Genomic DNA, 21,409 nt, shown 5'->3' with positions numbered 1-21,409 from the left:
GCATCAACTTTACAAGAACACATGCCCGGGGCTGGGGGGGTGGGGAATTAGGCCCATGGCTCTGGAAGAGAAATCTTTGCTGACTATAGGACGCTGTTCAGGAGCTGGGGTTGGGGACCCACAAGGTTGTAGGCTGAACAGCCAAAAGAATTCAGTTTCTCACACATGGGCACTGATTCAGAAAGCTGTCCCTTTGGATTCTGTTGCATAAGCAGAAGACGTTTAGAATAACAATAGGTGTGGATGATTCCCAAAGGGGAGAATGTTCTTTCAAAATGTGTTAAACCCACATTTACCTGTTCATATACACCCCTCCCATATGCATTTGGAATGCTTTTGCCTTCAGAAAGCACCACCAGCCACTCTTGCTCTAGCTAGGAGAGTCCTATGGGAGGAGGGAAGGTCTGGTTATCTCCACTTTACAGGTGGGAGATGGAGTCACAGGGGAGCAAACCACTTGTCCGCATTATTCGCTCAGGGAGGAATTCAAATAACTTGGTTTTAATGAGTTAGCCTGGCTAACTACCGCCCATCAACAAACTTATTGGATCGCTTGTGTTGCTGTGGTTCTGGGAGGGGTGGAAATATGGGGATTTTGCTGTAGTGAAGATGGCTTGATAATAATCTTCAGGGTATCCTTGTGGTCCAGGGGTTAGAACTACACTTGCAGGCACTGTCATGGGGCCTGACTGGTCAATGCCAGCTGATCCTCAAGCACTCCCTTTTGGCGAGAAGATGCCACCCTTCCCCTCTCGATCTCAGGTAGCCTCCTGCTTCCCCACCCCCTCCCCAAGGCTGAGCAGCGCCCTCTCCACCCCGCCCACCCCATCCTTGCCTCCAGCAGTGTGACTGTGATCATGAACCAGGGCGGGGGGCAGCAGGTGTAACTGTCGTAGTACCACTTCCGGTCAATCTCCCGGGGCAGGGTCTCGTAGGCCACGTGGCGGATCAGCCGCTGGGAGAGGTTCAGCCCCTTCTCCTCCAGTAGGGCTTTGCTGCAGAGCCTGCGGTTCCCCTGCAGGATGGCCTGGCGGAAGCTGTTGGACCGCTTGTTACTCATCTGCACGGACACGTGGGGGGCAAAGGGTCAGCACGGGGGGCTCGGGGCAGCCCTGAGCCGCTCCCCCAGGCAGCACATTCCTTGGACCAACCAAGTCTCATCCCGCCTTCCTCTTTCTTCCGTAATAATGAACAAGAGGCAATATTCACTGAGCTCTCCTGTGGCCGAGGCGGTTCTAAGCTCTTCAAGTGTACTGGGCTCACTGGACACTCTTAACTAGTCTACCTGTTAGGTAAGGACTAGGAATATCCCCATTCTACCAAATCACAGAGGGTTTTAGGAATCCACCAGGTTCAAACCCAGTAAGGCTCCGGAACCTATGCTCACGTTCACCGTTCCCTCCTTCCACGTGCCCATCCGTCAGCCGTCCATCACAATTCACTGGACAACTACGAAGTGTGGGCACACGGTCAGACACGGGGGGACTGGACGTGCTCAAGGCAAGGAAGCAAGCAGCAATCATGGTTCCGAGTGAGGGCCGCCGACGGCACAAGAAGGCGGGAGCCCAACCTGGAGGAGGTGGTAACTGAGTGAGAACTGAAGGACGATGAGTTCGTGTCCTCAGACATCCTTGCTTGGGAAGAGGTGGGCAGACCTTGGTTAGATGGGCGAGTTTGTAGAGAGGTCTCTAGAACTGGAACCCAAAGATGTGCTTGGGGGAGCCCATCACTCCTGAAGGGGTTTAAGGGGCCTATAATGCCTAGTGAGCCCAGGAACTGGTTCTAGAACTGGTCTGCGGACCGGTCCTGCTCTCGGCAGCCTAATGCTGCCATGATGAATCCTCACTGGCGTCCTGGCTGCCTCGCTCCGTGGTCAGCCTGACTCCTAGAAACCAGGTGGCCGATCCTGCTAACTTCCAGCCTCCCGGGGCCTCTGTCACCTCCCACCTGCCCTCTAGAACCATGCTCTAGACCCTTCTTATGGAGAGACAGAGCTCTCCCAACCCCAGAGCCCACAGGGCTGCCTGGGGAGCTGAGGTGGGGACTAGCGACATATTCCTGGAGCTGTGGCCTTAGCAGTGGGCATTTGGCTGATCCTAATGGCAAAATTCCAGAGATGGCTGGCCAGGTGAACCAGGCCAGACCAAGGCACAGGGATTTGAAGCCATGTCAGGAGGGAGTAACTGGAGAGGATCTGCGTTCAGAGCAGGCCAGGTGGAATGAGCTTCTGTCTTCAGGCCCCCTTTTTCCTTCCTGGGTTCTATGGTCTTTTGCCTTCAAAATCTGGCTTAAGGCTCGCCTCCTCCAATAGGCCTTCCCAGATGAACCCCTTCTACTGATCCCTATTCTCTTCCTCTCCATGCCTACAAAGCTTGGGTCTGGTTCTTGGTGGCACAGGAGGAGTTCTGGAAATGCGGGCAGAGCCTGGGGCTCCAAGTTCAAGGCAGGATCACATTGTCAAGCTGTTATCTTTTTCTTTTTTATGAACTATTTTTTAAAATTTATTTTTAGAGAAAGAGAGAGAGCTCACAGGGAGGAGGAGCAAAGGGGCGGAGGGAGAGAGAGAATACTAAGCAGGTTCCACGCTCAGTGCAGAGCCCAACATGAGGCTCAATCTCACGACCCTGAAATCACAACCAAGCTGAAATCAAGAGTCAGACATTTAACCAACTGAGCCACCAGGTACCCCTGTCAAACTGTTTGCAGTCACTCTTACCACCCTCTCTCCCAGTCCCCGAGCGTACACCGCATCCCTGGCCAGACCCTGAAAACCGACTCCAGGGGTGGGCTTGACACGAGATCAGGGGAAGCAATGTGCACACACACACACCATTCACCTGCACGCTGATGTCCCTAGAACTGAGCTGGGTCTCGGGCCTCATGGGGCTTACAAGGAGAGGCAAATTATTATAAAGATGGGGACTAGGGGTGCCTGGCCAGCTCAGTCAGTACAGCATGTGACTCTTGATCTTGGGGTCGTGAGCTTGAGCCCCACATTGGACAAAGAGATTATTTAAATAAATAAAAAATAAAGATGGGGACTAAAGCTTGGAGAAGGTGAGTAATTTTCTCAAGGACCCAAAGAGTCAGGATTCAAACCCAGATACATTTGACTCCAGAGCCCATGCCAGGCTGTAGGGTACTCTTGTGCCATTAGATAAGGGAGTGGAGTCTTCTCTTGTAGGTGGATGCACCCATTCTAGGCCTTAGTGAACAAAGCTCAGGCCAAATTTCCATCCCCATGCATCTTACTGGCAGGAATCCTTGTACAGTACACAAGCTGCACATCCGTACATGACAACCCTGGCCACCCAGCTGTAATACAGTGTGGTCTGTGTTCTAAGAGAGGACTGGGCAAAGCACTGTGGGGGTTCCAGATAAGGCTGGTTCATTCTGCCTGGGTCGGGTTGGGGAAGGGCTCACAAAGGATGCAGGGGAGTTGACCTGGGGGAAGAACATTAGAGATCTTTCAAAATCTCCAATCTCAAAATCTTTCAAATACTCCATTTTATTTAATCCTTCCTACAACCCTGAAGAGGGTATCCTTTGGCTTCACTTTACAAATGAGAAAACCCAGGCTCAGGAGATCTTTCTCAGTGAAAGGCAAAGGCAGAGGCAGAAGCAGGAGCCAGGTCTGCCTGACTCCAGCCCCTGAGCACTCTGCCTTCCTGAGAGCTTCCCTCCCGGAGAGCCCCTCCTCAGTCCTGGTCTCCAGGGCAGCCGTGCTCACACGAACCCAGGCTCTGGCGGGCTGCTGCGGCTAGAACGTGAATCCAGACACCCCAACAGGAATAAGCAATCGACTGTTGGAGTTCACACGGGAGACCCCACAGACCCGCAGCTGGACAGAGGCACCTCACTGGCCCAATGAAGCCCTCATTCTGCCCTGAGCCTGAGCAGGGCATGTGGCAGGCAGGCTGCGTGTGCATGAGCCGATGCAGGCTCAAACCCGTGGCCTGGTCTTTGGTGGCACCGTTGGGCTCCAAGTCACGGGGCTCACCTCCACGGCCCCTCCTCCCATGAATCCTGACTGTCCCTACTCCCCCGTTTAGCTCAGCTCTGTCCCCCACCCTCTAGGAGATCTGCTCTCTGGGTCCACTCTGAACGGCAGGTTTCTTCACCCCTAAAAGTGCTACAGCTGCTCCCTGCCATCAGGCTAACCTCAGGGCAAAGGCAGGCTTCCATCAAGAGGCAACGAGCACACCTCCAAAGTCTGGACGCCCACATTAGAGAGCTCGCTTGGCAGTTGTGGCTTCCCCTATCACCAGTGCCTTTGAATTCTAGAAGCCTGGGGAACCTCACACAGATCAATTCATTCTTGTCTCTCCGTGGGTGACAAGGAAAGGGGTGACTATCTCCACCTCACCAACAGGGGAACCGAGAGGAAAATTCTAGTCTTGTATTCATCCTGCTAGTTCATCCAGCTTCTATTCATGTCCCATCCACCCATGGCGGGATTCTTCCTGCTGAACTCCACTGAACCCCACTCCCACCCCGCCACAGTGGCCCCCATAAGAGCACAGCCAGTAACCCCTAGTGAGGAGGAAGTCCCTACTCCAAGACCCTGGCCCACTGGGCAGGGTTCACAGGCCTCCCGTCTTCAGCTCCTCCAACAACCCAGGACATCAGCCAGCAGGTCTAAAGAGCTCTGGCCTTCACCCCTATGCCCAATGCTCCCAACATCCACTCCCCAGCTCCCCTCCTTCCCACCTCCTCCCAGCCCTCCCTCTCAGCGGAACTGACCCCACCCCCAGCACCATGGGCGGGCACAGATCAGCTTGAGTCAATCAACACATCCCATTAACCCAATCTAGGCCAAGGGGAGGGAGGAAATACCAAGCTTTGTGTGGGAACTACCACAGAGGAGACCCTGTCTTCCCCAGCACGGTAAGGCCTGAGGGTGTAAGGGCTGGAACGGCTGCAGCCACTTTGCTGCCACACGGGAGAGTCTGGACCTGGGTTCGTGCTGACACCGCAGAAGGTAGAACGGAGACAAAGAGAAACCGCGTCCTCAGGGAGGGCCTTTCACCTTCTGAAGCCTGGACTTTTTCAACGCTGCAAGCCAAAAGATCCCTCTAATTGCCTAAAAAGGTCTAGAAGACTTTAGAAACCCATAATCCCCCGAACAGACCCCTCCCAGCAGTGAAGGCCCCAGAGTGCTCACCAGGTTGACAAAGTCTTGGTAGCAGATCTGCCCATCGGCATGGCTGTCGGCGAGGGCCAGGAGCACCTCCCTTTTGTGCGGGTCCAGCTCGGAGCTGTGGCTCTCCAGGAGGCTCCGGAACTTGCCGGTGCTGATGTAGCCTGTGTTGCCAGGGTCAAACTGAGGGAGAAGCACACACAGCATCGGAGTCAGTGGGGCCCTGCAGGTGCCCCGCCTCCATCACCACTCAGCGGCTCCCGTCCCCAGCCCTTCTGCCAACAGAGGACCGGGCCTCGTCTGGGATGTTTCCAAGGCTCCCATGGGAAACATCCAAATAGGGCATGGACAACCACTTAAAGTCCTAGAAGGCCCTGGAGCCCTTTGAGATTGCCCAATCCAACCATCTCGTGCACAGATAGGGAAACTGAGGCTCAGAGAGGGTAAGCTTCCTCCTGTCCACCCCTAATCCTAACCCTGGACAAGAGAAAAACAGGAAGGAAAAAGACAATGAGGGGAGGAAGATGAGGAACTTACGGGGCGTGGGCCAGAGGGACTCCAGTGGGGGATGCTGAGGTCCTGGGGCCCCAGGGAGCAGGGGTCCAGCCTTGCAAATCTGGCCACACCTGAATGCTGGCACCTCTCACACCCGAACTCACTTACCCCCATAGCCATGCACACGGGCCTGGGTGGGGCTCCCCAGAGACAATGTGCAGCTTTGCACAATTGCATTCCTCAGCCTGGGCGGGGAGCTTGCCACCCTCGTCTCCCGGGGAGACTCCGACTCACTGTGCCCAGCAACTCTGTGCAGTCTCGGGACTCCCCAGGACACTGGCTGCTCTGGCTGGCCCCTGCACATTGGACAGACCTCTGGCCACCAGCCTGCCCGGCCATCTAACCTCCTACCTGGGCCTCCTCACTGGGCTGCCGGGTCATGGGCACCGGTGGCGCAGCGTACCCCAGGGTTTAGCAGGAGCCTGGCATGCCTGGCACTCAGTAAATATTTCTTGGGCAGATACATAGTGGGTATTGGGACGAAAAGAAGGGAACTGATCTTCCAGGGAAAGTATCGCCGTTCAGGTAGAAAAGGATCTCATTCATCTCTCCCGGAGAAGCCCCCAGCCTTTCTGTGCCTCTTCTGCCACCCCTCCTTCCTCACAGGGCCTCCCCAGGGTCCCCCCCACCCAGCACACTCCTGCTAGAGAATGACGAGAACCGTCTCTGGCTGATGTCGGCAGCTGTCCTCTTCCCCAAGGGCCTCCCCACACGGACAGGGGAGCCCAGACGACCAAGCCCACGTTTCCACCCTTTTCTAGAGAAGGTCAACGGAGACTAATTTTGGAAGGCTGATTTGGTGTGCAGTACCTCTGAGACAACCCAAGAGAAATAGACAAGAGTCACAAGTTTTGGGCTATTCAAATTCTTCCCAGAGCTCAATGAGGGGAAAACATCCCAAACATAATATGAGGCTTATTTAAAAATCTGCATGTGTCCCCACCCTCCATTCCAAATACCAGGTTCCAGGCATGACACCCATTTGGTTCACACCACTGAGTATTTCAGGAAACTCAGCAACTCCCTGAGCCTTAAAGATCTTTAAGGATAAACATTTGCTGACTGTTTTCATGGGGCCAAACACCTTTCTAAGCACTTTAGGTCTGTAATTTCTTTGACCCCCGGACAACAACTTCGTGAAGCAGGTCCTATTACTAGTCCCATATTACAGATGAGGAAATCGAGGCACAGGGAAAGGAGTACTGAGAGGTTCGGTGGCGTGCCTGGCAAGCAGCATTCTGCACCCGGAGGCTTAGCGCTGGTGGCCGCTGACCTTCAGCCTCCAGGGGCTGCTATGGAGCAAAAGTGCAGGGCCCAGGAGGTGAGAGGAGGGAGAGGAGGGGGCCGGACGGGTCTCACGGGCCCACCCTACACAGATTTTGAAAGCGGGAAAGAGCCGCACCTGGCAACAGTTCTGACCCCCAGTTGCTCAGATAGGAAAGTGAGGCCTGGACGGGGAGTGGCCATGACAGCCAGTGAGGGTCTCCTTCTGGTGCCTGGGACCCCCTGCATCCCCACAGGCCGACACAGGCTACCTGACTCACCGGCCTGGCCTCATGTGGCCCCTTGTGCTAGGTGGGCTGAGGGTGGGGGTGGAAAGCCCTAGGAAAATCCACTCTCCCCCAGTGCCACCCCCTGTGAGCACTGCGGGGGGTGGGTGGGCAGTGATATGCCCACAGCACGGAGTCTGTCCTGACACGGTCTGGGGGAGGAAGCCCAGTGGCCTCTCATTCAAGAGCAGGGATGTCAATCCCCTCCCAGGGGCTGCCTGGGAGGCTTGGGAGGGCAGCGGGGTGGAGGACTGGGATCAGGCAGGGGCCCCTCTCCCTTGTTCCAGCTCCAGACAAAGAACCACCTGCCCCCCTGCTCTCCCTCCGCCTCCAGGGCTCCCTGCTGTTGTCCTAGTGACAGGGGCTGCCCTGTGCCTCCAGGAGCCCCCACCCCCCTGCCAGTCCTGCCCCCAGCACATTATAGGCTCCAGACTACAGAGAATGAGCTGGAAACAGGCCGAGTCTCCCTTCTCTGCCAAAACTCTACCTTTCGTGCCAGGGCCAGACAAGCCAGACAATGGGGGTCATCGCCACCCTAATAATGAGGCCTCGGGGATGATGGAGGTGCAGCGGGGGGGGGGGGGGGACGNAGGGAAGGGGCCAGCTCCGCACAGGACGCCTTCTCCCTACCCCCCACCACCGGGAAAGATGACAGGCAGGGAGAGGGAGACAAAGGGAGAAAGAATCAGAGAGAGAGGACCCGAGCAGAAGGCGGACAGAGTTAGGTCCCATCGCCCCGGAAGAAAGCTGAGGGCTTCTGAAGGAGGAAACACGGAGCATGGCAAAATCCCACCCTCGTCTCAGCCACTAACTAGTTTGTCTAATTTCGAGTAAACATCTCCAGCCGTAATTGCCTCATCTATCAAGCGCGCCTCGCCTCCCCGCCGGTTGTGGGGCTTAGAGCAAACGCAGGGCAGCCGCTCTCCAGGGCCAAGGGCAACTCAGTGTCCCGTTCTTCTTGCCTCATTCAAAGCAAAGCAGGGGGCACCCCTGTCACAGGCGCTTGGCTGGCCCTCCTGGGCACCCCTCCTGCCTTTGGGACTCCTTCGAGGCCAGGTATGGGGGATAAGATCCGTGGTTTGGAGCTTTTGAGAAAAGAAACCCTACAAATGCAATTTTCCTCGTTAATAATGTGCTGAAGGCCCCAGAGCTCCCCCCTGCCACGTGCCCCCTGCCCTGGATTCATCCAGTTTTAGCAACGGGTCGCTCTCAGGACTCGGGTCCAGGCTGGGCGGGCTCCAGGCAGCTTGACAAGGGCCGGGGTGTGTGTGTGGGGGGGGTGTTGGGGGCAGTGGGCTGTGAAAGGGCCGCAGGCAGGGGCCCAGCGGGGAGCCAGGAGTCAGGAGCCTCCTCGCAGCTGCCTCCTGAATGGGGCCCAGCATTGTGGAGGGAGGGGGCAGGCCAAGGCCACATTCAGCCGGCGGAGGATGCCGGCAGCAGGGGGAAGGGAGAGGCTCAGAGTGAGGGCTGACCCTCCCTCGGCTCCCGCCCACCTGCCTCCACCATGAAAAGAGCTGCCAGAGGTTCCTCAGGGACATTTAATCCCAGCACCACCCAGACCCCTTAATCCTCCAGGTCGCCCGTTTTCCCCAGCCCGGGGCCCCACACATGCCCTGCCACGCACCCCGCCTCGCGACCCGGACCCCTTCCCGGTGCACTCCTGACCTGGACTGGGGAAAGAACCCACAACATTCCCTCAGCCCTCCTAGGGCTGCTTCCCCTCTTTGGGGCAAGGAGTAGGGGGAGGCTTTCAGAAGGGACCCTGCCCCCAGGGGCTGCGCCATCATTGGCAGATCATTAACCACGCTGCCTCAGTTTCTCTTCCAATCACATGGTAGGAACTCTCCCTTCTCAGGGTGATGTAAGGGGGTCCATCCCCATCCCTGCACACATAAGCACACCATATACAAATGGAGGTTGGGGAAAGAGATCCACAACCTGGGGGCACCTGGGGGGCTCAGCTGGCTAAGCGTCTGCCTTCAGCTCAGGTCATGATCCCAGGGTCCTGGGATCGAGTCCCATGTCGGGCTCCCTGCTCAGCAGGGAGCCTGTGTCTCCCTCTCCCTCTGCCACTCCCCCTGTTTGTGCACACACTCTCTCTCTCAAATAAAAATGTTTTTTAAAAAGAAAAAGAAAGAAATCCACAACTCAAACGGCCCATGGGGGCAGCCAATCTTCTCTCCAGTCAAAGGGCTGATGGGACATTTGGGACCAGGATGAGGCAACGCACATCGGGGGTGAGGTCTGTGCTGTCAGAGGGACCCAGTGTTGGTGGCGAAAGGGGCTGCAGGCCAGGGAATCAGAATTCATGGTCTAGGAGAGCTGGCAGGCATCTCTATGGGTCTCAAGCTCCTCCGCAGAGTTTTAGGGGCTCTGAGGCCCCGAGAGGGTGGAGGGGGTTGCTGAGCAGATGCCACTCTGGAGTTGTTTCACATACTAGCCTTCTGCACAGCACTCGGTGGAACGACATGCTAGAACTACATATATGCAGAATGGCCTCTAGGTCTCAGGCATGACCTCACCGAAACCTCAGCTCAGCCCATGTCCCAGTTTGCCGGAGACCTACTGTCTGAGCGTGATTACTACCAGCGCCCCTGTCCCCCTCAAAAATGGTCCTGAGTTGGATGATAAATTAGGTGGTCCCCCGTTTAGCCCTCACTATGGAACTCTGATGTAGACACTATTATGAGCTCCATTTTGCAGGGGGGAAACAAGGCATGGAGAGCTGAGCTGGCCACATTTGGACAGCCAGGAGCTGGTGCAGACGGATTCACATCCAGGCAGAGGGGTGCGGGGCCTGCCCTCTCCTATCATTAGGACCATATGGCTCAAAACAATTTGAGAGACCCCAGTCCAATCTGGTCCTTTGTTCATTTAACAAATATTTACCGAAGATCGGCCATGTGCCAGACATCGCACCCCTCATTTTCTGGACAGGGAAACAGGTGCAGAGAGCAAAAGAAACTAGCCCAAGGTTACAGAGTGAGTTAGTGGTCAAAATGGGAACAGTTCTGGGTTCCTCCATGGGAATCTGCCCCAGTCTTGCCCTTCCTTGTCTTTCTTTGTCCCATCTTGTATATGAAATATGGCCCTTGGCTCAGAGTTTCCCCATGTGTGTTTTGAGGAACACCAGGCCCAAGGTGGTGTCTAAAATAAGGGTCCCAAGGTCCCATAAATTTGGGAAACCCTTCTGGAAGGGCAGGATGCATAAAACCATACTAAGGGCTCTGCAAGTTCTCACAGTGAAGAGACGTGTCTGATTTTGTTCAGCCCGGCATTTCCCAAACTTATTGGACCTTTGAGCACCATACTTTCCAAAGCAACACGCCATAGAACACTCTTTGGGAAAAATGCATGAGTCCATAGAGTCATTATTCTTCCTTTTGCGGAACCCAGCCCCTCTGTCCATGGTTCCAAACCAGCCTTTCACCTCCATTTTCTGAGTGGCAAAGGCCCTCAAGTCTGCCGACACTTTGTCTAGAGGCTTCCCGAAGTTAGAAGTCTGCCGGACCCAGGCTGCAGCCCAAGGGTTGAGGCGGATGCTGCCCGGGAGAGACTGAAGAATCAGGGACTGGCCTGAGGGAAGGCTGGGCTGAGCTCTCAGAGAACAGCCCTGCAGGAGCCGGGAATCTGCCTGCTCAGCACCCGGGACAGCGGCGCCACATTTCCCACCCCCCTCCCCCTGCATCTCCCGCCGCGGCCGCTGGCCAGGGAGCCAGGCCAAGCTTCAGAGTTTACCCAGCAGCAGTGAGGCATAAGAAAAAGAAGAAAGGAACACACTTATTTTATATCTATTACGTATGTGCGAATTGGACAAAGTGCATTTCCAGGACAACTGCATGTCTGGTCCCTGTTCCCAGAGCTCGAATTCCCTTCCTGCTCCCAGGACGACCCTCCCCCTCTTCCTGATGTAAAGAGGCCCGGGATTTCTGAAGGGTGTGGGTACCTTCAAGGACCCGAAGGCAGTACCTGGAGTGCCATCGTGGTGGAGACCTCTCCAGTCCGGAAGGTCGGACCTGGGATCTAAGGAAGGCTCCCATCCCTGGCCCCAGTGTCCAATCTCTGCCCTCCAACAGAAGAAGCCCTGGGAAGTGACCACATGGCATGCATGCGGGGGGGGGGGGGGCAGGGCAAAGGGCGGGCAGCGCCCCNCTGCCCCTCCCCACTTTGGGGACGGTGACCAAGCCTCATCTGCTGGGTCCTTGCATCATTACAGAGATGAACAGAGATGAATTAACGAGGCTACCCGGGGTAAGCCACGGCTCAGCAGAGTTGTCCCCACCCAAAAGCCACAGCCCCCCAGGGAACCCTGGCCCATTACGGATATTTACTGCCCCATAAATTAGGTCCAGGCCTGCAGCTGCTGAGGTCAGGAGGTGAGGTTATGGGAGTACCAGCTTTCTCTTCCAGTTCTCCTTCCTTGCAAATCAGGAGTCTAATTCTCCCCATAGACAAAACCGCCTCACGCCAGTCCCCTGACTTCTCCCCCGACTCTGAAATACTGATTTTTCACAAATACCTTATTACTTCTTTTCTCACACCAACCCTAGAGTGAGTGTGATTAGTCCCATTTAACAGACATGGAAACTGAGGTACACAGAGATAAACCGCTTGCCCAGAGGCCCTCCCAGTGAGTGGAAGGGGGCACCATCTGGCTTGCTCAAGCTGGGGATGGAGTGGATTCTCAGACCGCAAGCCTCCCTGGGAAGAAGAGAGACCAGTTCCTGAAAACCAGGTTCCGATCCTCCTGTCCTTGGGTCTCCCCACAGGGAGGCCCGAGGGACCCTTGTGCTTCCCTGGGATTTGGCCAGTCCAGGCCTCTGACAGCTGGAGAAGCTTCTATGATTCTAGGATTCCCAGCTGTATTATTTCTGTTCTTCCAGTTGCCGTGGGAGGGACCTGGGGGGAGGCAGCTCGTCCCTCTCAAGGGGTTTCTCCCAGAAGCCCCAAGATGACGGTCTCCCGAGCATCCCTCCTGCCCATAAGTCAAACAGCTGAGGTTGGCAGGCCGGTTAGGGAGCTAGAACACCCTTCCCTCTGCAGAGAAGTGGGCAAGCTGGCCTGAATCCAGGCTGAGTCACTGGATAATGGGCATGTTTCCAGAAACCACCCAACTCTCTCAACACCTGGGCTGGAGGGGAAGAGCTCCCAGACTACCCACCCCCGTGCAGGAAGCTGGGGTTAGGAGGGCAATGAGGGGTGGGGCTGGCTCTTTCCTCTGGGCTTTGTCTCTTTCCACCCTAAGAGCCTCTTGGAAGACCCTCTTCTCCTTTTTTCAGAGCCCCCCAAAGAAGGCCTTGGAGACTCTGAGAGGGCAGCTGGGGGCTGTGACTCAGAGGCAGGTCCCTTGGGTCCCCAGGAGCAGACATACTGCCCACGCTGACTCATCCAGGCACAACCATCACAGCCGCCTGGGGACTAAAGCTGAGTCATAGCCACAAGGGCAGGCATCCAGGCCCAGGGGGGATGTCACAGGAGGGAGGGGTGGGACTAGGTGCGAGCAGCCACAAGAGGTTGACACCTGACCCATCCCTCCCTTCAGCCTAAACCCATTTCCTCCTGCTGCTTCTCTTGGAAGCCACCAAAGGGTCCCTTGTTCCCAGAAATGAGAGAGCTGGGAGCCGGGCAGGTAGGGTAAACAGTCACCAAACACTTTCACCTCCTGGGGCCCTTCACCCTGTTTCAGAAGCCACTGGAAGCCGTGTGGACAAACAGATAGAGCCCCTTCCGCAGAGGGCCCTCATTTGCTTTGTGTCTCTGGGCAAGCCCCACCCCACCCCCTTGGGCCTCAGTTTCCTCCTCTGTAAAGAGGGGATAGCACCCCTCACCTCACAGGGCTGCTGAAAGGTCAAAATGAGATGAGGACCTCTGTGCACGCAGTAGGCACTCAATAGTTGCTCTCTCAAAGAAGTATTTACCAACTCAAACCTGTAACTTGCTTCAGAAAAGCTGGTGGGAGGGGGCCTGGGTGGCTCAGTCGGTTAAGAGTCTGCCTTCCACTCAGTTCACGGTCCTGGAGTCTGGGGATTGGGATCGAGCCCCGCATCAGGCTCCCTGCTCATCAGGGATGTCTGTTTCTCCCTTTCCCTCTGCTCCCCCTCATGCTCTCTCTTTCTCTCTCTCTCAAATAAATAAATAAAATCTTGAAAAAAAAAAAAGAAAGGAAAGCTGGTGGGACAGAGGTGCTGGCTACCCCGAGTTGCTCACAGCTCAAGATACACACGGACTCATTTCCGGAACACAGAAGCGTGCCCTATTCTCACGGGAGGCCACCGGGAACTGCCAAATGGGACACCAGGCAGAGGAGGCTGGCTCTGGGCTCTGGTCGCCTGATGGCCGGACCCTTCTCCCTCAGCGGTGCAGGCATCCAGCCAGTGAGCAGAGGGGACCTTTGGGTGCCACCCCCATCCCAGGCAGCCTTTGTGCCAAAACTTCCCTTCTTTCCCTGCGGAAAGTTCAGGAGGCATGTGGAAGAAGCCAGCTTGATAGGGTAGAAGGAGCCCCAGACTGGGGATCTGGACGCTATAATTCGCCACCAATAACTATTACGTGTCAGAGCTTCTTTTAAGAACAGCATCCATTTTCTTAAATTCCAGTAACAGGACATGACGGCCTCACTACGTACTGTGTCAAGTACCACACACAGGCCACCTCCCGGGCCTCACGACAACCCTCAGGAAAGGGAAGCAGTCTAGGCAGCTCACAGGTGAGACCGCAGAGGCTTGGAGAGCTCACCTGGCCTGCCCGTGGCCACACAGCTGGGAGCAGAACTGGGACCTGAGCCAGACGTGTGTCCTCCCTGCTGCCCTAGTCACTCAGGACGCCAAGGAAGCAAATGGAAGTCTGCAAGGGCTGGTGGCGGGAACACAGGTCAGAGGGCAGCAGAACCAGGCTCTAAGGGCGCCTGGGTGGCACAGCGGTTAAGTGTCTGCCTTCGGCTCAGGGCGTGATCCCGGCGTTATGGGATCGAGCCCCACATCAGGCTCCTTCGCTATGAGCCTGCTTCTTCCTCTCCCACTCCCCCTGCTTGTGTTCCCTCTCTCGCTGGCTGTCTCTATCTCTGTCAAATAAATAAATAAAATCTTTAAAAAAAAAAAAAAAAAAAAAAGAACCGGGCTCTAGTCCCAGCTCTGATACGACTACACCAAGTGATCTCAGAAGGCCTCTGACTTCCGCTTCTGCATTTGCCAAATGAGCAGACTGGACAAGATGCTTCCACCAACCTTCTCCTAACCTATGGGCCTCAAGGCGGGAGCAGCCCCAGAGGGGCCGGCGTGAGCGAGGGATCCCCACAGTCAGGGCCTGCGTGGGGAGAAGACGTTTGAACCCAAGACAACACATGCGGGCCTGCAGTCTGATGTGTCGTGTCGTCTGCTTGGACACGTGCCTCTCACCCGGCAGGTGGCCTACAATCTCCATCCCTTGGCCCCACCGCTCAACTGCCATCAAATGTAGTTCTGTGAGTGGTCAGGGATAAAAGGGTTAATTCAGCAGGCCTGCCAAGGTGGGGGGGGGGCCCGGGGCAGGATAGGAAAGCTGGCTTTGTGGTGGAGGGACATCCACAGCCTCAAGGGCCCTGGAGGTCACCTGATAAGGGTTGGAGGTGGCAGAGTCTGAGCAAGGGCTCCAGTCAAACCCAGTGCCTCGTTCTGCTGGCTAATCAATGTGGTCCAGGGGCACCATCAATGCCCCTGCCTCTGGGGCAGATGTTTTTCCCTGCGGCTCCTCACTAATCTATTCAGTGGCCCTGTCTGAACCTCTTTTCAGCTCCCAGAATTTAAGCCAGCTTGTGGGAGAACTGCAAATGAGGTGGGCTTCAGGGTCAGGCCAAGGGAAGACCGCAAGCTGGAGAGAAGGGGGCCAAGCAGGGGAGACACTTGGGGAAAGGCAGCAGGAAAATCCTCCGGGCTCAGAAGTGGCTCCCCTTCCAGGAAAGGCAAGGAGCTGGTTTAGAGAGGCTGCTGGTTTCCTTCCCTGTAGGGGCCTGGATCTCAGAAGCAGCCTTGTGCGTCTTCCAGCAAACTCTGATTCCCACTTAAGAGACAGTTGTCGAATGTCCACTGGGTATCATACATTGGAAAGAGTCTCCTCTTCCATTTAATTCCCACCATTGTGCCTGGAGTTCAAGATCACTGTCCTTGTTTTACAAATGAAGAAATTGAGGCTCAGAGAGCTAATACCACTTGGCCCCTGCGACAAAGGCAGTAGGGCTTGAAGCCAGGTCTATTGGACTCCAAATCCAGAGTTCTGTACCCAGCAGGCCGTCTCAGTTGCCCTGCGTGCTGGTTGTAACACATTTATAATTTCAGTGGTGGGACAATCAAAACTTGTCTGCTCTCTTTCTGGAAGATTAGCAAAGCTGGGGCTCTTATGGGGGCCTGAGAAATGCATGCTCCCAGTGGAAGGGGGGGGGAAACCCAAATCACTTCTAATCCTTCCTTTTCCTTCTCACTCATCTGAGCTCAAAAGCAACTGTGCTTTGCTGACGTAACAGAACTCTGCTCCAGACACTTTTGCTCATTTAACATTTGCAGATCTTGACGGCATTTTAAGGGTGAACCTGGAAATGGCTTTCCCACCCTGGAAGCCCTTTATGGGTTAAGCGCACTCCGGTCCAGTATCTGCCACTGACCCGCTCCTTGACCTTGGATCCCCGACGGCACCTCCCTGGAGTTCGGGAAGGGACTGAGACTGTCAAAGAATAACCTGAAAAAGAGGATCCCATGGAACCACATAAAGCAAGGGCTGAAGGGCACGTTACCTGCGCAAAATTACAAACAGCAGCACGACAGATGAGACATAAAGAATAAACCAACCCACACACATAAAAATTTACCTAGGGATACAATTTTCCAAACACATTAAAGGAAGTGTTTCTTAGTAAGTGCTGGGATAACTGGATAGGAACAAGGTCAGGATGGAGGGTTAGGTGATTTCTTTGGTCACAGAAACTGTAGTAGGAAATAGAAGTGCGTATTTATAAGATCTAAGGAGGGGCGAAGACTGGGGCATCTGGCTGGCTCAGTCAGAACAGCATGCGACTCTTGGTCTCAGGGCTGTGAGTTTGAGCCCCACGTGCGGTGTAGAAATTGCTTAAGTAAATATATAAATAAACTTAAAAAAAAAATAAAGAGGGATGAAGACTGTCTCAGGTCCAAAGCAATAGAAGGAATCATGAAGGAAAAGCTCAACAGATTCATGTATAGAAAAATAAGACATTTTGTACCATGATAGTACACTAGGAAGACAGATTCTTATTTAGGTAACTTTAAAATCTAATATTTAGGAAAAACGTTTAGATCTCAAGCACATGAAAAGATAATTCCCTCAAGCAGAAGTGGAAATAGGAAACAAAACATATGATGGACATTCTCGGGGTTGAATGCTGACCTCCAGGTTTCCTGCCTATTATAACTCCCGGGACCCACAGGGAAGAAGTCAGGGGTGGAGTAAGGAGGGCAGGCATGCTACTCTCCCGCTTGAGCAGACCAGCCAAATTCCCAGAATATGGGGAAAGGGGGACAGGTAAACCTCCAAGGGACTGGGGTCACCTGTTTTCTTCACTTCCAACTCCCACAAAAGGCATCCTGACCATTTAGTTGATGGGTGACCGTACAGGACCAAAGGGCCAAGGTCATGACTTCTAGTCCTTGGGGTTTAATTAGCTTCATGCTGGGTCAAAGCTACTCCATGTGCTGAAGAACCAGACAGCACAGAGGGAACTGGTGCGATGCCAGATATCCTGAAAACCTGGGGGAGAAGTCCCAGCAGGTCCCAGTTCGAAACTGGATGTTCACTGATGTTCCCTTGATGGAGGAAAGAAAGGAGGACCAACTGGGGCCAGCTTCTCAACCCATCGACCTCTGGAGGGTGAACACATCAGTTCGCAGGGACTCTGACAGGTGTCATGAACCCCACCCCACTGATCAGTTTGACTGGTCAGGGCTGTCTATTTCTGGATAAGGTGGTCGGGAGGCTGCCTCAACCCCCAGTCAAATGTTCCTTCCTAAATGCACCAGGTCCCCAATCCTCAGGTCCTACTGTTAAGCAGGCCCACAGGAAGAGGCAAGGGGACAACCCTTCCAAATTCCAAATAACCTCCCGTTCTGAAGTTGTACGCCCCTTTGTAAAGCTTCATAGCTACTCTCCAGTTAGCGCCACTGGAGAATGGTCCAGGGACAGCTTCACGATGTAGGGGCGAGGAACACCGAGGGACTGGATCTCTGCCAGAGGACAAGCACTGCTCAGGAGCAGTGCTCCTTAAACATACATCACCCACGGAGGGAAGGCGACAGAAATGTAGTGCTGCTGCTGGGTTTTTTGTTTTTGTTTTTTTTTTTAAGATTTATTATTTAAGAGGGAGAGGGACAAGTAGACTCCTCACTGAGCACAGAACCAGATGTGGGATTCGATCTCATGACCCCAAGATCATGACCTCCGCCAAAACCAAGAGTCAGACGCTTAACCAACTGCGCCCCCCCCTTGCGCCCCCAGAAATGGGCTTCTAATGCCATGTGATGGATGGGGACTAGACATAAGGGAGAACTTACTGTGAGAGAAAATGGTTTGCCCGGGGTTCTCTGGGAGTTTCTTTCCTAGAATTAATTTTGTCTGTCTGGCACGGTTTCCGGGTGGGCCTTCCCAGAAGCAGGGGGATGCTCCCGTGACACGGGGGACACGGGGGACCTCCCTCCGGTGGGAGAAAATGGATTTCAAGGACCACCCGCCAATATTAGTTGCCACATAGTCTCTCTGCTCTCTGCACACTGTCTCCTCTCTCTGCTCCAGATTCTTCCTACTAAAAGTTTTCCTCCATTCACCCAAATAGTTCCTTTTAAAATGTAAACATACACAGAAAATTAATCAAATGAGAAAGACAGACACAGAGGGAAAAAGAATGATACACTTTGTTCTAGGTTCTGATTCTAAATCTGGCAGGAGGTGTGAAGGGCTGGCAGCTTGCTGGTCGTGGTATCGGTGGCAGCAGGCGGCCCCTCCTGCCTCAGGGCGGCAGGCCAGCAGCTGCTGTGCTCCCAAGAACTGGAGGGAGAGTGGGTGGCGAGTGGGAGCAGAGGGAGCGATGCGCTACCCCGCTGGGACGCTAGGTTGGGAGCTGTGGCTGTTCCCCAAACCAGAGCCAGGCCTCATGCTAATGTGGGTGACACCGGCAAGTGCCCCCCCCCATGACTTTCCAGCTGTAATTCCAGGTCTTAGTCCCATTTGGTGGGTTCCTCAAATTGAACTGGTCTGTCACCAAAGCTGTCATTTTTGCCAACACCCCACCCCCACCCTGACATTCCCTTTTTCCTTCCAGGTTCAGAATCCCAAAGTTATCTGTGCATTTCACTCATCTACTCAGGTCCAGTGAGATCTTCCAATTCCCCCATTGCCACGTCCCTCTTCCTTTCCATTCTGGGCATCCTCCACATCCATTCACCGTGGCAGGTCCCTGCCTACTCTCTCTCATGCCTGCCATCCACCTTACCTGCATCCCACTAGCACACAGGACCTTTCCAAAGCTTTGCTTGAATCCCTGCTGAAAAAACTTTCAAAGGCTTTCCCTGCCCACAACAGGACGAGGTTCGGTCCAAGCTACTTTGTCAGCTTTATCTCCTTGTCCAACCCAACAGGTTCCCTCTGCCCCAACCAGACTGGGCTCTTAAAGTTGCACAAACTTACAGCATAATCCTGCCTACTGCAGGGCACAGTGCTCACTAGTCCCCCCTACACTGGGACATCCCCTGCCTCTTCTCCTCTGTACTGGGGAATGGAGAGGGAAAGGGAAATACACAAAAGCTCTCAACACCGGTACTAAGTAACGAAGAAACTGTTTCCTTGCCAAAGGTCAAATGTCCATCAACAGATTCCAAAGTTCCCAACTCCATTCCCCACACCTAGACGCTAGGCGTTGCAAACAATCACATACTATTTCCCATAACTCTCTCATCCCTACCGCAAAGTTAGAGTCAGCTTTCAAAAGAGCCCATACTGTGAGTCACCCTCCAAGGACAGCTGAGAGTTGACTTCGGTAGTGGCCATGGATCTTTGAAGGTAGAGGTAAAAAAGAAGAGGGGATATTAACCTAAGCCCTTCCCCCACCTCCCCAGTCCGAACTGCAACCCCCCCAACCCCCCCACCCCCGCACATAGGGAATGTCCCAGGCTTTCGATACCTGTTGTGTAATTTCTACATGGTCTAAACCCAGCTCTGGTGAGGCAAAGTTGGGAGGAGGAGGGAGCGAAGGATCTCTCAGGGGAGCCCACCGCCCACTCCTGAAACCTGGAGAGCAGTGGAGAGCCCTGTCGATCAGTCTCAGAGATGCACTAAGCCACGCCCCCACCACACGTCACCGTCTCAGGAGTGCAGAGCTAGGGAAGCCCACGCAAGCAGGGAGACTGATTGTGGGGAGGGCTGGAAGGAAGTGGGGGGATTTAACTGCTCACATACCTGATCAAACAGGACTTTCCAGTGCTGGTAGAGGGGGAAGCCATGCAGAAGAGGAGGAAGAGGAGAAAGAGAAAGAAACACACACTTATCACCAAGGACTCTCTAGCCCCCTGATATTCCTGACACAGCCTCCCAGCTGCTGCCCAGAGTCAGGAACCTGCCACCAGACACCAGGGGAAACCTGGGAAGAGCTCCCCAAATGAGTCTGCACTAGGCAGAGAGAGGGAACTTGGGTTGGGGAGGGGGTATGTCCCTCTCTTGGAGACAGGTGGGAGGAGGGATAAGCAGAACAAGGGTGATTCTCAGCAATTACTCAATAAAGGCATCCAACTCTATCCAAGGGCCTCTGATAACTTCTGCCTAAAGCTCGTGTCCCTGTCTACTTCCACACCTGGGGACGCACCCTGCTGCAACAGTCGCCACCTGCTCGCGGCCAGAGAGCCCTGGTCAGAAGAACGCAGCCCTGAATAAACACTAATCTTTGCCTGCAGTTTGGGAGGAGGGGTCTCCGGAATGCACCGAAATCTGAACAGTCTCCAAGGCTGAGTCTAAGTGCTGAGTACACGAGCCTGGTGCGTACAGGGCTGCGGGGCCGGAAGCAGGTGAGATGTTTAACCGAGGTGGGTGGGGGGGAAGCGGTTAAGCAACCCTGGGGCACATTCACTGGTAGGTTAGGGGTCCTGGCTTCACCCCATCTCCCTACCCTGAGAGTGGGCTAGGGCAGGGCAGAGTGTCTCTCCAGTTTTTCACCTCTATTTGCAGGTTAACCTCAGGAGGGAGTAGCTTAAGAAATCCCAGTTCCCAGGACTCCCCAGTGCCCGCTCCGCCGATGGCTCCCCGGGCCAGAGGGAAGGAGACTCCAGCAGCAGATGGCAGGGAAGCCCTCTGGGGCAGCCCCTCCCCATCCTCGCCCAGGGGGCCGTCGCTGGCACCGACTCGGTCTGGGACTCCTGGGCTCTTCTGGAAGCGACACCGCTCCCAGCACTCCGCCTCTCCCTCCTCCGGCCGGGTTCGGGGACCGGGGCCGGCTTGAATTTCAATCAGTGTCGCGACAGGGCAGGTGCCGGGAGGGAGCTAATCCGGAAGCGAAGAAGGGGGTCGCCAGACCGGTCGGCGCTGCCGGGTTCCGGGGACTCTGCGGCGCCCGCTCCTTCCCGGGCTCAGAGAGCCCGCAGGTCGCGAGTGGGAGGGGAGGGGGAGTCACTGCTGTGACGCCGCCGCCTCTGCGGGAAAACGCCGTGTCCCGGGCACTGCACCAGCCGCGGGGAGGGGGCTCCCGCGGCCGACCGGTCCTCAGCGCAGCGGCGGGGCTGCGTCCCGCAGGGAAGCCGCGGAGCCCGAGCGGGGGGTGGCGCGCGCGCGTTTGGGGGAGACCGGTCCCTCCGCCCCCTCCCGCCCGCGGGGACCCGGCCAATCCGGGGCGCTCCCGCGTCACCTAGAAACCTCTAAGTTGCCCCGCGGGGGCAGCTCCCCCTTAATGCCCCCCAGAAAGTTTGCCCGGGCGGGGGAGGGGGCACTCACGTCCTCAGGCGCCGCCGCCGGCCGCTCCTCGGCCTCGGGTTCCAGCTCCTCGATGCGCTCCGCCTCGGCGCAGGCGGCCACTGCGGGGCCCGGGCTAGGGTGCTCGCCCATGCCGCCGCGGGGTCCAGGGCCGGCGGGCGGCTGCGGGGCTCGTCCCGGGGCGCCGGGCTAACTTTGCGCCGCGCCCCGCGCAGCT

General features: G+C 55.5%; 1 protein-coding gene across 3 annotated transcripts in view; it reads right to left on the bottom strand.

Annotated features, from left to right (window-relative positions):
- Positions 1-21,403, bottom strand: part of RHBDL3 (rhomboid like 3) — a 48,334-nt gene extending 26,931 nt beyond the window's left edge. Inside the window, exons 1-4 of one of the 3 annotated variants that reach the window (XM_034641170.1) lie at positions 21,214-21,403; positions 19,693-19,716; positions 5,165-5,323; positions 836-1,060 (exon numbers count right to left, since the gene is read on the bottom strand). In XM_034641170.1, the coding sequence (XP_034497061.1) occupies positions 836-1,060; positions 5,165-5,323; positions 19,693-19,716; positions 21,214-21,324 (519 nt within the window). In that variant the 5' untranslated portion in view covers positions 21,325-21,403. The remainder of the gene's footprint in view (positions 1-835; positions 1,061-5,164; positions 5,324-19,692; positions 19,717-21,213) is intronic. The other 2 variants (XM_034641172.1, XM_034641171.1) reach the window with 2 other exon arrangements.
- Positions 21,404-21,409: the final 6 nt, after the last annotated feature.

This window comes from Ailuropoda melanoleuca, chromosome 13, assembly GCF_002007445.2.
Source record: "Ailuropoda melanoleuca isolate Jingjing chromosome 13, ASM200744v2, whole genome shotgun sequence".
Lineage (NCBI taxonomy): Eukaryota > Metazoa > Chordata > Mammalia > Carnivora > Ursidae > Ailuropoda > Ailuropoda melanoleuca.
Note: the sequence above shows the minus strand (reverse complement) of the source record. Positions and strands in the feature narration are given on the sequence as shown.